Source organism: Heterodontus francisci, chromosome 23, assembly GCF_036365525.1.
Source record: "Heterodontus francisci isolate sHetFra1 chromosome 23, sHetFra1.hap1, whole genome shotgun sequence".
Taxonomy (NCBI): Eukaryota; Metazoa; Chordata; class Chondrichthyes; order Heterodontiformes; family Heterodontidae; genus Heterodontus; species Heterodontus francisci.
Genome location: NC_090393.1, coordinates 51,387,749 through 51,402,340, shown reverse-complemented (window position 1 = coordinate 51,402,340; position 14,592 = coordinate 51,387,749). Strand labels below are relative to the sequence as shown.

At 46.3% G+C, this 14,592-nt stretch overlaps 1 protein-coding gene across 2 annotated transcripts in view; it reads right to left on the bottom strand.

Moving 5' to 3' along the window:
- LOC137382808 (solute carrier family 2, facilitated glucose transporter member 11-like) overlaps window positions 1-14,592 on the bottom strand; it is a 79,221-nt gene that overhangs the window by 1,917 nt on the left and 62,712 nt on the right. For both annotated transcript variants that reach the window (XM_068055241.1, XM_068055243.1), the window contains exons 10-11: window positions 11,694-11,769; window positions 1,131-1,258 (exon numbers count right to left, since the gene is read on the bottom strand). In XM_068055241.1, coding sequence (XP_067911342.1) covers window positions 1,131-1,258; window positions 11,694-11,769 — 204 coding nt within the window. The remainder of the gene's footprint in view (window positions 1-1,130; window positions 1,259-11,693; window positions 11,770-14,592) is intronic.

Here is a 14,592-nt window from a genome sequence, read left to right as displayed (position 1 = left end):
GGGTGGGGGGCATCGAAGCCAGAGGCTCCATGTTGCAATGACGGCGCAGGGGCAGGGAAGGCTGCACCCACAACTCAAAAGATTCCTCCAGAGGGGGTTCCTCTCCTCTCTGAGGGGCCTAACGGCTTCGACCCTCATCATTCTTTCTTTGATTGACATCTCCAGGGGCACCTCCATGTTGAGGCCGCTGAGGCTCTCGAACTGCCAGCCCCCTGATTGGACCAGCAGCATCAAGAGCCCACCCACTGTCCTCAATAGGGTGGCAAGTGCAGCGGTGGCTAATTAGGAGGTTGCTTTGGAAGAGACTGGATGACCTAGGTTGGTGAAGCACTGAGTGCGTTAGATCCCAATTAGCAAATCCATTTGCAGATGTAAATGTGCAGAGGTTTGTTAGTCATTGTGCTGATCTCTACCCCCTCCCCAGCCTCAGCTGTGACAACCGCCAGCAGGGGCGCTGTCGAGGCTGCTGGCCCTCTGATTGGGCCAACAGTACTGGGAGGCGGGTCGCTGCCCTCAATGGTATGGTGGTCCCAGCGGCAGCCTGTTAATTGACCGCCACTGGTAAAATGAAGCCCCAGGGTCCTGCCACCCACCGGCACATGGTTGGCTCCCACTTTTGGCCCCAGCGGCGGGATTTCATCAATGTTGGAAAAATCCATCCACGTAACTCACTCCAAGGTACCTTTTATTCTGTATATAAACCATCTATACTCCTCAACTAGATCCTAATTTATAAATCACTTTCAGATTCCACTATTCTACATTGAAACTACCTGAACTCCCTGATGCTGGTAATTGGTTCAGAACATGAAACAGTACGTTCTTCTCGAATGTATTTCAGGATAATTCAACCCCCAATTCTGAATAGTAGAAATGAACCTGTGACAGTGCTTGTTGCACACTGTAAGTGATTGAAATTTCTGCTCCCTCTAGTGTGTCAGACTATAAATCCTCTTGCACTGTCACTGGTGATCACTTCTTCCACATAATGTATTTGGTACTGTCACGAATAATGGGAACCTCTGACCTGCAACTTCCTACAGTACAATCAGACTTCCACACTCAGGCACAGCCGCTGCCACCTCCCAGATGATTATGTGGTTATTATAAAAGATTCAAACTGTACTTACAATAACAAAAGGGAAAACCAGTCCTAGGACAAAGAGAGACAACCACTGCAGGGAGTTTGCTGCCACTAATGCGATAGATCGGTTAGACTGAGTGAATATTTCCAAAGGTAATACTCCACTGACACTACCTGTATTAAGAACAAAGGACCATTAATCATTTCATTGCACATATTTTAACTCAGGACACATAATCAAGCTGGAAAAGATAACAGAATTCCAGAGATCGAATGAAAGGTCATCGACCGGAAGTGTTAACTGCCTGACAACCTGTGTGTTTTCTGCTTTCATTTCAGATTTTCAGCATCTGCAGTAATTTTACTTTAGTCTTCAGGAGGCACTGGGCACTCATCTGGAGAGGGGGCTTTGTTTTGCCAGCATCCTCCAGAGGATGGCAGAACTTCATGCCAAATATAAACACTGCTCTCACAGCAAGAGACCACCTTCAATCCTAAAGAAGGCTGCGAGACTCATTGACACTGTGGGCTTTCCCTCAGACAGTGGGGGAAATCTGGTAGCTATACATGAAGCTGAAGAATTGGCGCTTGCAAATAAATGTGGACACACAAATTCACCCATAACCGCCAAATAAACATTATTATAACATATAAATGGATAAGGGAACAGTAGCAACGATTCATTGTAGATCTCACTGTCATTGTAAACTTAATGATTTCTCTTCGAATTGGCAATAAGCAGTTCCACTAAGCTATAAGGTGGATAGTAATCTTAGGTACCAGTTCTTTATGTTGAGCATCAAAGGAGTCTCTCTGGTCTATCCAGCTCTCTCTGATGACTTCAGCAGACTACTCAATTTTATAACATAAGATTTTTTTTTATAACCACTATGTTACCATACCCCATAGAAAGTATTTTTTTCAAAATTGATCAGGACAAAGCCAATTTAACCTTGTGGGCTGAATTTCATGAGCCTTCCAGGGAGGCTAGGGGTGGGGGGTGGGGGTTGCCATAATATTGTGAGGAAAGGTGGCGGTTGGAGTGCCCGTCACCTTCCCGATGCCATTCCATTTAGTCGGGGTGGGGAAGGCCGAGGACAGCCTTCTCACCCAGAGGCCAATTGAGGCCCTTATTAAGTGGCCAATAAATAGCCTCTTCCCACCACCACTGGTATTTTACAGCGGCTAATGGGAGCCCAGTAACATCAGACGGCTTCCCACTGGGCTGAGGGGAGGGAGAGGGCTCTCCTTCTTGGGCAATCTGTGGCCCACAGAGGGCCCACAGCAGCAAAGGCCATGCCTGTGCCAACTTGCTCCCTGCCCCCAACAACCCACCCCACTCCAACATCTCGCTGGGGCCTGCCTGACTGGTCTCAGCGAGCCCGCCCCCACTTACCTGCAGTCCAAGACTCCAGCGCTAGTCCCGGGCCTCCTGCATTTCCAGCAGCGGCCATCACTCCTAGTGGCGCTGCTGGGACTGCTGAGCTGCCGGCCTTCTGATTCGCTGGCAGCTCGTGGAGGCAGGATCCTCATCCTTAAAAGGGACACTGACCCCAGTGCCGGGCAATTAATTGCCTGAGCACCATAAAATGCAGCCGGGGTCCCCAAAATGGCTGAGGCAGGGTTAACCTCACCTTTCTGGCCTGGGGTCAGGTCCCCCACCATAAAATCTAGCCTGGTGTCTCAAACTCAAGAAGAACTGCCAAGAATATATGAAAAAAAACACACACAATGCTTCTGTTTATCTCTTCCATCAGGTACCCGCATCAGGCCATAACATCTGGTTCTGTATCAAAAGAAGCTGGCCCATTTTCAGGGAACAATCCTTGTTTTAACCCTATTATAGACAAAAATGCTTAATCAGTTCTCAGAGGTTTTGCAGTGAATAGGGAATGATGAATAATGAATACTAAGGTTGCTACTATCTCAATTACCAGGTGCAGTGCAATATGTTGGCTCTTACCACTTTCTGATTAGCTTCAGCCACTGTACCCTCGCAAGGGAAAATAAGAATTTTTGAGAACAAAATGAATTGCTGAATAAATTACAAACAGAACAGAAAGGTGATGCGGCAACCGTGCCTCGCAATTGAGGGTTCAACAGTGCAAGAACCCAATTGAATATACAAAGTTTGGCCTGACTGAGACATTAAGCTGGATGTTGTTATTGTTGAGCCGATGGGCCCAAAAATAGTTGGTGACCCCACTTCGGTGGTCTGCGGGAACCAGGGCCACATCTTATCAGCAGCAGACAATTAACTGGCGGCTGCCGGGATGGCTGTCCCTATTAAAGATGGCCGCCTGACTCCAGGAGCTGCTGGCCAATTGGAGGGCTGGCAGCTCAGCAGCCTCAGCTGCATCACTGGGAGTGGTGGCCACTGCTGGGACTGCACATGGAGGAACAGGACACCATGGATGGACGGCACCCTCACAACCAGATAAGTGGGGTCTGGGACCACCGGGGCCAGTCAGGCAGGGGGTTTGGCGAGGGTAGGTGGTGCTATTACCGGGGAGGAGGGTGGGAAATTGCTGCCAATTGCTCTGTAGGCCAAAGAATGCACGAATAGGAGGGCCTCCCACCTGAGTTGACTGGGAGGCTGCCGGTGTTTACCTGTTGTTTTCCCCACCTAGTGGAGGCTCCCCCTGCCACGTCGCTGGTAAAATGCCAGTGGCGGTGAGCCGAGGCCCTTAACTGGCCACTTAAGTAGCTCAATTGGCCTCCGGGTGGGAGGCTATCTGCCACCTTCCTTGCCGCTGGCAAGATGGCATTGCGGCCCCCCCCCACCCCCCGACCATCTTCTTCACCATTTTTACAGGCCCCACCTCTCCCCACCCTGCCTCCCAGCCCATCTCCAGAGGACCGGTGAAATTCAGCCTGTCGAAAGTAAAAGTAAGAGCCAGACAAGTTGAAAGAGGCCAGAAAATACCAAAGGTAGCTGAGCGACTAGAGCTGTGTGAATGGTTGAGTATTAAATTATAAGTTTTGACTAGTTAACTGTTAACTGGGTGGGTTTTCCGAGTAATAACTGAGCTGCTGTGACTGACAAGGTTGTTTTTAATTTCGAATGTTCCAACTGTTTCACCTTGTTATTTAAATGTGGAGCTTGCAGAGAAGCAGGAATTCATCTGCTTATTTTAAATAAATCAAATGAGGCTGACAATGGATTGCCCCAGTGTCATTGTCATGAAATAAACCTACAAGTGTCCACGTGAAAGGTGGCACAGCTAGTAAACCAATTTAAACATAAAGGTTAAACTTTAAAAGACTAAAAGAAAACTTATTATCTTAATTATTATGTGTCTATCAGACACTCGTATCAAGTGGTTTGGGATAATACAGAAGAAGTTACAAGAAATATAAAACATAGAGAAAGGAGGCAGGAAAAATAGATGAAGGAGTATGAAAAGAGGGAAAGAGTAGGGTTTTCAAAGAGCGAAGAGTAAAAGAAAAGTCAAAGGCGTGGGACCAGTTAGAAATAAAGAGCAGGGGCATCTTATCCTTGAGAACAAGGGAATGGCGGAGATGATCAATAAGTATTTTGCGTCAGTTTTTACAATGGGACAGCGGGAATACTTGAGGAGGATGTGGAAGAATCACTATTGGGGATAAATATTCAGAATGACAATGGGCTGATTTGTGTTCTGCTGTTGGAGGCGGGCATGGAGGAAAACAAAATGGCAGGGGACATTCCCGAAGTTGCACAGGCCCCCTTCTATTTTGTCCGGGGAAGGGAAGGCTGAGGAAGGCCTTCCCACTCCAGGCCAATTGAGGCCCAATGGCCACTTAAGAGCCTCTTCCTGATTCCAGCTCAATTTTGCCATAGGCAGAGGGGCCTGCCGACATGGGGAGCTGGCGCCAGATAAAACCTGGTGGCCTCCTAGCGAGGTCAGGTGGGTCTCTTCTTTGGGGCAATCCAGGGGTGCCAGAGGGACCCCCTGGTGGCGATTGCCGCCCCACCTGGGAAGACACCCCCCCCCCCACTTTACCAAACCACACCCCCAACCCCGTCACCAAGGACTGCCTGAATGGCCCAGTCAACCCTGACCCCACTCACCTCTCTCGGGGGCCTCCTCCAGTCTTTGGTACTGCAGGGCGACCTTGGAGGCGGGAGCTCGTCCCTTCTAGGTGACCCTGATGGCGGGCACTTAATTGGCTGCCTGCCGTTAAATACCTACGGTGGTCCGACGGAGGGCTGGTGTGGGTTCTCCAGTTGCCTTCCGGCCCACCACTGGGACCCCTGTCAGGGAATAAAATCCAGCCCAATCTATTTAAAAAAATGGATTATATAGAGAAAAATCACCAAGCCCAATTGTTATATATCCCTGAATTGTTATATGTTACTGAAGGCAATTTGGGTGATAGAGGTATTAACCATAATTTTCCAAAACTCATTGGAAACAGAGATTATGCCAAAGTACTGAAAGATGGCAACATATACAATGGTCAATGATTGGTGCCTGAGCTATGGTTCTCTTGGTTTTTCACTCTATGAGCTCAACTCAGTTTGTTACTTTGTTCATTTGATCGAAGTCTGAAATCGTAGGCTCTGCTTCCCCAAGGCCTGATTGAAAAAAAAACCCACATTGAAAGAGATGATGTGAGATGCCATTGCCAAATTAGTCTGGATTTGGAATCAGTGGCGAAGGAAGGGGAAGTGTGAGGTTATTCACTGTGGTGGTAAGAGTAGAAAAATAGAATATTTTTGAAAAGGTGTGAAACTTTAAATGTTGATGTTCAGATACAAAAGTTAACATGCAAGTACAGCATGCAATTAGGAAGGCAAATGGCATGTTGGCCTTTATTGCAAGGGGATTGGATTACAAGAATAAGGAAGTTTTGCTATAATTGTTCAGGGCTTTGGTGAGACCATAGCTGGAATACTGTGCACAGTTTTGGTCTCCATATTTAAGGAAGGATATACTTGCATTGGAGGCAGTTCAGCAAAGGTTCACTAGATTGGTTCCTGAGATGAGAGGGTTGTCCTATAATGAGAGGCTCAGTAAATTGGGCATATATTCTCTGCAGTTTAGAAGAATGAGAGGTGATCTCATTGAAACAGACAAGATAATGAAGGGGCTTGACAGGGTAGACACTGTGAGGTCGTTTCCCTTGGCTGGGGCATCTAGAATATAGGGGGCACAGTCTCAGGATAAGGGCCCAATCATTCAGGACTGAGATGAAGAGAAATTTCTTCACTCAAAGGATTGTGAATCTTGAGAATCCTCTACCCCAGATGGTTGTGGATGCTTCATAGTTGAGTATACTTAGGACTGAGATAGACAGATTTTTGATCTCTCAGGGAATTAAGGGACATGGGGAACGGGCAAGAAAGTGGAATTGAGGCAGAAGATCAGCCATGATATATATTGAATAGCGGAGCAGGCTCGAGGGGCCGAATGGTCCACTCCTGCTCCTATTTCTTATGTTCTTAACAGTGTTCACCATTAACTACATTGACAGCTGCCCACAGTGTTTTCTCAGGCTCTTGAGCAGAGACTGGCTGTCATCGGCGACTGATCCAGTGCAGCACCCTCTACACGGGATCAGTGGTGTATCTGAGAAGCACAAGCAATAGTGAAGCCTTCGACCAATCAGATTGAAGAATCCTCACTGAAACCCACAGTGCCTAAGCCAATAAGTATAAAGCAGGAAATATAATTTAGATTTAACTCATCTACAGAACGAAAATAAGGAGAAAGAAAGATAGGATTGAGAAAGAGATAAAACAGACAGAAAAAGCAAAAATAAAAATTAATTAAAATTTTTTAAAAATCTGCAATGCTAATTAACTTCTGAATTTTTAAAAACATCTCCTACACTAATTCACCACTTTTTTTATTCCTTCATGGGATGTGGATGTCACTAGCAAGGCCACATTAGTTGCCCATCCCTAATTGCCCTTGAGAAGGTGGTAGTGAGCTGCCTTCTTGAACCAGTGCAGTCCATGTGGTGCAGGTATACCCACAGTGCCGTTAGGAGGTTCCAGGATTTTGATCCAGTGACAGTGAAGGAACGCCGATATAGTTGCAAGTCAGGATGGTGTGTGACTTGGAGGGGAATGTGTTCTCATATGTCTGCTACCCTTGTTCTTCTAGGTGGTAAAGATTGTGGGTTTGCAAGGTGTGTCAGAGGAAGCTTGGTGAGTTGCTGCGGTGCATCTTGTAGATGGTACACACTGCTGCCACTGTGCACCAGTGTTGGAGGGAGTGAACGTTTAGATGATGGATGGGGTGCCAATCAAGTGGGCTGCTTTGTCCTGGATGGTGTCAGGCTTCTTGAGTGTTGTTGGAGCTGCACCCATCCAGGCAAGTGGACAGTATTCCATCACACCCCTGACTTGTGTCTTGTAGATGGTGGACAGGCTTTGGGGAGACAGGAGGTGAGTTACTCGCCGCAGGATTCCTAGCCTCTGACCTGCTCTTGTAGCCACAGTATTTATATGGCTGGTCTAATTAATTTTCTGGTTAATGATAACCCACAGGATAGTGGGGGACTCAGCAATGGCAATGCGATTGATTATCAAGGTTGGATTCTCTCCTGCTAGAGATGGTCATTGCTTGGCACTTGTATGGCACAAATGTTACTCAACACTGATCAGCCCAAGCCTGGATGTTGTCCAGGTTTCGCTGCATGCGGGCATGGACTACTTCAGTATCTGAGGAGTTGCAAATGGTGCTGAACATTGTGCAATCATCAGCGAACATCCTCACTTCTGACCTGATGTTGAAGGGAAGGGCATTGATGAAGCAGGTGAAGATGGCTGGGTCTAAGACATGACCATGATGAACTCCTGCAGCAGTATCCTGGAGCTGTGACGATTGGCCTCCAACAACCACAACCAACTTCCTTTGTGCTAGGTATGACTCCAACCAGAGAAGAGGTTTCCCCCTGATTCCCATTCACTTCAATTTTGTTAAGGCTCCTTGATGCCACACTTGGTCAAATGCTGCTTTGATGTTAAGGGCAGTCACTCTCACCTCTGGAATTCATGGAATTCAGCCCTTTTATCCATGTTTGGACCAAGGCTGTAATGAGGTCTGGAGCCAAATGGCCCTGACGGAAACCAAACTAAGCATCAGTGAGCAGGTTATTGCTGAGCAAGTGCTGCGTAATAGCACTGTCAACCACACCTTTCATCACTTTGCTGATGATTGAGAGTAGACTGATAGGGTGGTAATTGGCTGGATTGGATTTGCCCTGCTTTTTGTGGACAGGACATACCTGGGCAATTTTCCACATTGTCCGGTAGGTGTCAGTGGTATAGCGGGACTGGAACAGCTGGCTGAGGTGCAGCTAGTTCTGGAACAGAAGTCATCAGTACTATTGCCCGAGTTGTCAGGGCACATGGCTTTTCTGTATCCAGAGCTTTCACATGTGTCTTGATTCATGTGGAGTGAATAGAATTAGCTGAAGACTGGCATCTGTGATGCTGCGGACCTCAGAAGGATGTTTAGATGAATCATCCTCTTGGTACTTCTAGCTGAAGATTGCAAATGCTTCAGCCTTGTCTTTTGCACTGATGGGCTGGACTCTGCCATCATTGAGGATGGGGATATTTGTGGAGCCTCGTCCTCTGGTTAGTTGTTCAACTGTCCACCACCATTCACGACTGGATGTGACAGGATTGCAGAGCTTTGTTCTGATCCGTTGGTTCTAGGATCACTTAGCTCTGTCTATCACATGCTGCTTCCACTGTTTGGCATACATGTAGTCCTGTGTTGTAGCTTCACCAAGTTGGCACCTCATTTTTAGGTATGCCTGGTGCTGCTCCTCCTTGAATTAGGGTTGGTCCCCTGGCTTGGTGGCAATGGAGAATGGGGGCTGTGCCAGATGATGAGGTTATAGATTGTGGTTGAGTACAATTCTGCTGATGATGATGGCCCACCGCGCCTCGTGGATGCCCAGTTTTGAGCTGCTGGATCTGTTCTGAATCCATCCTGAATCTATCCCATTTAGCATGATGACAGTGCCACAGAACACGATGGAGGATGTTTTCAGTGTGAAGATGGGACTTTGTCTCCACAAGGACTGTGCAGTCCCACGTACACTGTCATGGACATATTGCATCTGCAACAGGTAGATTGGTGAGGACGAGGTCAAATAGGTTTTTCCCTTGTTGGTTCTCTCACCACCTGCCGAATGCCCAGTCTAGCAGTTCTGTCCTTTAGGACTTGGCCAGCAGTGGTACTACCAAGCCACTCTTGATAATGGACATTGAAGTCCCCACCCAGAGTATATTCTGTGCCCTTGTTACCCTCAGTGCTTCTTCCAAGTGGTGTTCAACATGGAGGAATACTGATTCATCAGCTGAGGGAGGGCGGTAGGTGGTAATTAGCAGGAGGTTTTGTTGGCCATGTTTGACCTGATGCCATGAGACTTCAAGGGGTCTGGAGTCAATGTTGAGGACTCCCAAGGCCACTCCCTACCGACTGTATACCACTGTGACGCCACCTCTGGTGGCTCTGTCCTGATGGTGGGACAGGACATACCCAAGGATGGTGATGGAGGAGTCTGGGACATTGGCTGTAAGGTCTGATTCTGTGAGTATGACTATGTCAGGCTGTGGTTTCACTAGTCTGTGGAACAGCTCACCCAATTTAGGCACAATTCACAGATGTTAGTGAGGAGAGCTTTGAAAGGTCAACTAGGCAGGGTATGCCTTTGTCCTTTCCGGTGCCTAGGTCAATGCAGGTAGTCTGTCATTTTATTCTTATTTAACTTTTATGTAGCAGTTTGATACAATTGATACTTGCTAGGCCATTTCAGACGGTAGTTAAGGATCAACCACATTGCTGTGGGTCTGGAGTCACATGTAGGCCAGACTGGATCAAGATGGCAGATTTCCTTCCGTGAAGGACGTTAATGAACCAGATGGATTTTTATGACAGAAAGTGCCAGAAACACTCAGCAGGTCTGGCAGCATCTGTGGCGAGAGAATCAGAGCCAACGTTTCAGGTCTGTGACCCTTCATCAGATGTTTCGGCACTTTCTGTTCTCATTTCAGAGTTCCAGCATCCGCAGTATATTTTACTCTTATTTTAGGATTTTTATGACAATCCGATAGTTTCATCATCATCATTATTGAGACTACCTTTTTATTCCAGATTTATTAATTAATTGAATTTAAATTCCACCAACTGCCATGGTGGGATCTGAACTCATGTCTCCAAACCAGTAGTCCAGGCCTCTGGATTACTAGTACATTACCACTATGTTTCCGAAGGAATGAGATTCCACACTTGTAAAATTAAATTCTTAGGGCCAAAGCGGTTGCTTGGCAGTAATTATCAATTATTATGCCATTAAAAATTCACTTACTCCTGACTGCACCAGCCCTAATGTTTCATAGCATCTTTAGAAAGGAACTAGTGGGCAAGTACCCCAAGTTCGTGCCATTGTATCCCCTTCAATCCAGAGTCTATCAGTGAGGATTGCTACAGCGCACCCTTTGCAGGAGCAAGGCATCTTTGACAGCAACGTCCAGATTTTCACGCTTAAATTCACATATGCAGATGCCACAAGTTGTTGTCGAACTTACTCCATATTAACACTGAGTGCTGTTAGCCTCACCATTATTTGTAACACAAAATTCAGACCCTTATGCTTCCATTCTGTACACTAACACTTTATCATCATGAGTTAACAACACTCATGGAACTTGAAAATGAGGTTGACAAATACTGATGTGCAATCCTCGGCCGGATTTTCCTCCATCTCGAACACCTGGGTGACACTGGGTGATCCAACAGGCCCAGATACAATGGGCTGAATTTTATGCAGTCGGCGGGGCTCCCGACATCAGGCCAAAAAGGCAAGGGGAACTCTGCCTTGGCCATTTGGAGACACTCCGCTGCATTTGACGGCACTTGGGCAATTAACTGCCTGGTGCCAGGGTCCCGTCTCTTTAAGGATGGGGATTCCACCTCCAAGAGCTGCCGGCCAATCAGAGGGCTGGCAGCTCAGTAGTCCCAGCAGCGCCACAGGGAGCAGTGAGCACTGCTGCAGGCCCCAGCCCAGGAGCAGCCATGGAACCCCAGACAGCAGGTTAGGGGGGCAGGCTCGCTGGTGCCAGTCAGGCAGGCCCCGGCGAGGAGTGGGTGTGTCGTTGAGAGCGGGGGTAGGTGGTGGCACAGGGGTGGCCTTTGCTGCTGGGGGCCCTCCATGGGCCACAGATTGCCCAAGCAGGAGCCCCCCTCCCCCAGTCCACCTGGAGTTACTGGGTGGCCTCTGTACGTTGCGCAGGGCCCGCTCCCCCACCGTTGGTAAAATGCCAGTGGCGGCAGACTGAGGCCGGTAAGTGACTAAATTGAATGGTCGGTGGAAGGCAATGAGCACTCTCAGCACCCTGCCTTCCCTCACAATTTGATGCCCCCCCCCCCAACCCACCCCGCCTCCCTGCCTGTCCCTAGAGGGCTTATAAAATTCAGCTCAATGTCAAGAAAATCTGCTCCAGTATATCATGGGGAAAATTTACCTTGCAGTGTTCAGTATGTGAAAGTGCAAAATGGGTTTCACATCTCACCTCTACATATCTCAAAGATGAAGAGGACATTTACTGCTTATGTCAAACCTCAGCCAGGTCTAACAGCTTAAAAGTGCTTGTACCCACCTGGTCCCATTCCAAAAGTCAGGATGTAAGCAAAGATGAAGACAAGGCTACAATATGGAATCCAGGAGAAATTGTCCTGAAAAAGGAATGACACATCAGAATCACCAGCATTGTGAGATTGTCAGTCAGGTACCACTGATGCATGGACTTGAGCCAAAGTCAAACATGGTTAAAAACAACAAGTTGTACCCGGCACATGAAGGATGACCTGTCCATGTTTTATTGTGAGGTTATTTTCCTGTTACATCTGCTGTGGCTATCAGGGTCCCAGATTTATTTTAGTTATTGTGAAAGCAACCAAATTTCATCTCCTGGCAAGAAGCACTATCAACCAACCAGGAATCTGTAGTTTTAGTCACCGGCTTTCACTGGTGGGAGATATACAGACCATCGTGAATCTTCAATGTAGCCAGGGGCAACACATTTGCACTAAGTGTCTAGATCTCTGTACTTGAGCAGTAATTGGCTGCACTCCACAGCATCAGACAGGATGAAGGGGGTTTCTGGGTTGTACTCTCCAGAATGTGGCCACACAAAAGGCAGCGCTGGATAGTTCAGGACACAGAGAAGTAGGCGACCATCCGCATGGAGTAACAGATGAAGACAATGACCCACAGTGCAGGGAACCTTTGAGTTATTAGAACCAACAATAAAGAAACACATACATAGAAGTTACAACATGGAACCAGGCCATTCAACTCAATCAGTTTATATCGTCACTTTTCCTCGACTTAAGTAAGTGGTTCAAATCCATTTAACCGCCCTGTTTGCATATGAATTCAACCCCTTTTCTTTCGTCCACCAATCCAATCTAATCTTAAATGTTGACATAGTTTCGGCCTCAAAAACTACACCTGGAACCTCTCAATTCTACATGTGAAGAAGTTTCTCCTGTCCTCTTCTAAATCTCCAACATTTAACCTTATGTCAATGGCCCCTCATTCTAGACCTCTCAACTACTGGTAACAGTCTGCTGCTGTTTACTTTTTTAAACACTTCTGTTATATCGCCTGTGGTCTGCGTTGTTCTAATGAAAGAAGATACAATTTTCCACGTCTTTCTTTGTATTTGTGTTTTCTCATACTAGGCAGCATCCTGGTGAATTTAAAGCCTCAATTTCCTTCTTTCAATGTAGAAATCAATAGTGCACACAGTACCCTAACTAAGGTCCTTTAAAGGTACTCTAACTGAGGTCTTTAAATACACTCATCTGGAATTTCTGCAGGTCTTCTTCCCTTATCCTTCTGTAGTTTTAGCAGATGGTCAGCGCAACCCCTGCAGAATCGGCCAATTACTCCAAGGTTTCCGCTGATCTCCTAGAGCTGCAGTGAGCGATCGGGAGAACTCAACACAAATTCCATCTCACACTCAGATAGTATTGGGAAAATATGAGATGGACTGTGACAGTGTCTGAAAGAATGGTATTTCTGGGCAACATTATGGCCCCATAGAGCAAGAATAAGGAGGGAGGGATGAGGGGCAGGGAGACTACAAGAACAGTCAGGAGAAGAGAAAGGCTCTTTTGCAGTTCTGACTGGGAATTGCAAATGGTACATAGTCAACCCTGGTGTTAGGGTGAAGAATATCTCAAGTCACATGGAAAAACTTCCGAGAAGGATAAAGCAGCCAAAATTCATGTTGGAATCAACGATGTAGATAGAAGTATGATTGAGGACTTGCGGAAAGAGTTTGAGGAGTTAGATAGTAGAATGAATAGCAAGACCTCAAGGGGCATGATCTCTGGATCACTTCCTGTGCTGTGTGCTGTGTGCTGGACAGGTTAAAGGAGGAAGATTAGTGAGGCCAACATGGGCAGAAAGCCGGTGCAAGAGACAAGTGCTCATAGTCGTATAAATAGCAATAGACCATTTAGCCCCTCTGGCATGTCCCACCATTCTATTAGATCATGTCTAATTTGTATCTTAACTCCACTCACGCACTTTGGTCCAATACCATTAATAACCTTACCTATTATTTGTCTACTAATCTCAGTTTTAACATTTTCAATTGACAGAGTATAAGTCAAGAAATAATGAGGGCTTGTAAGAAAGGTACTGCAATAACCGTGGGCGACTTTTAATCTTCATATAGACTGGATTAACCAAACTGGCAAAGGTAGCCTTGAAGATGAGTTCATAGAGTGTATTCAGAAGAGTTACATTGTGGAACCAATCACACTATTTTAGATCTGGTAATGTATAATGAGGCAGGATTAATCAATGATATCATACTGAAGGATCCTCTAGGGAAGAGTGATCATAACATGATAGACTTTCACATTCAGTTGAAGGTAAGGAACTTGGGTCTGAAACTAATGTCTTAAACTTAAATAAAGGCAATTGAAAATGTATGAAGTCAGATTTGGCTAAAGTGGACTGGAATGATAGGTTAAAAGGTAAGACGGTAGATAAGCGATGGCAGACATTTAAAAAGATTTTTCATATTCTCAACAAAGATATATTCCACTGAGAAAGAAAGACTCTACAAGAAGGACAAACCATCGATGGCTAACTAAGGAAGTTAGGGATGGTATCAAATTGTAAGAAAAGGCATACAATGTTGTAAAGATTAGTGATAGGCCGGAAGATTGGGAAAATTTTAGAAACCAGCAAAAATTTACTCTAAAAAGAGGGAGAAAATAGAATATGCAAGTAAACTAGCATTCATATAAAAGCATACAGTAACATTTTATACAAGTATATAAAAAGGAAGCAAGTGGCTACAGTAAATGTTGGACTCTTAGAAGATGAGACTGGGAAATTAACAATGGAAAACTAGGGGACTTTGGGCAGCACAGTGGTGCAGTGGTTAGCACCGCAGCCTCACAGCTCCAGCGACCCGGGTTCAATTCTGGGTACTGCCTGTGTGGAGTTTGCAAGTTCTCCCTGTGACTGCGTGG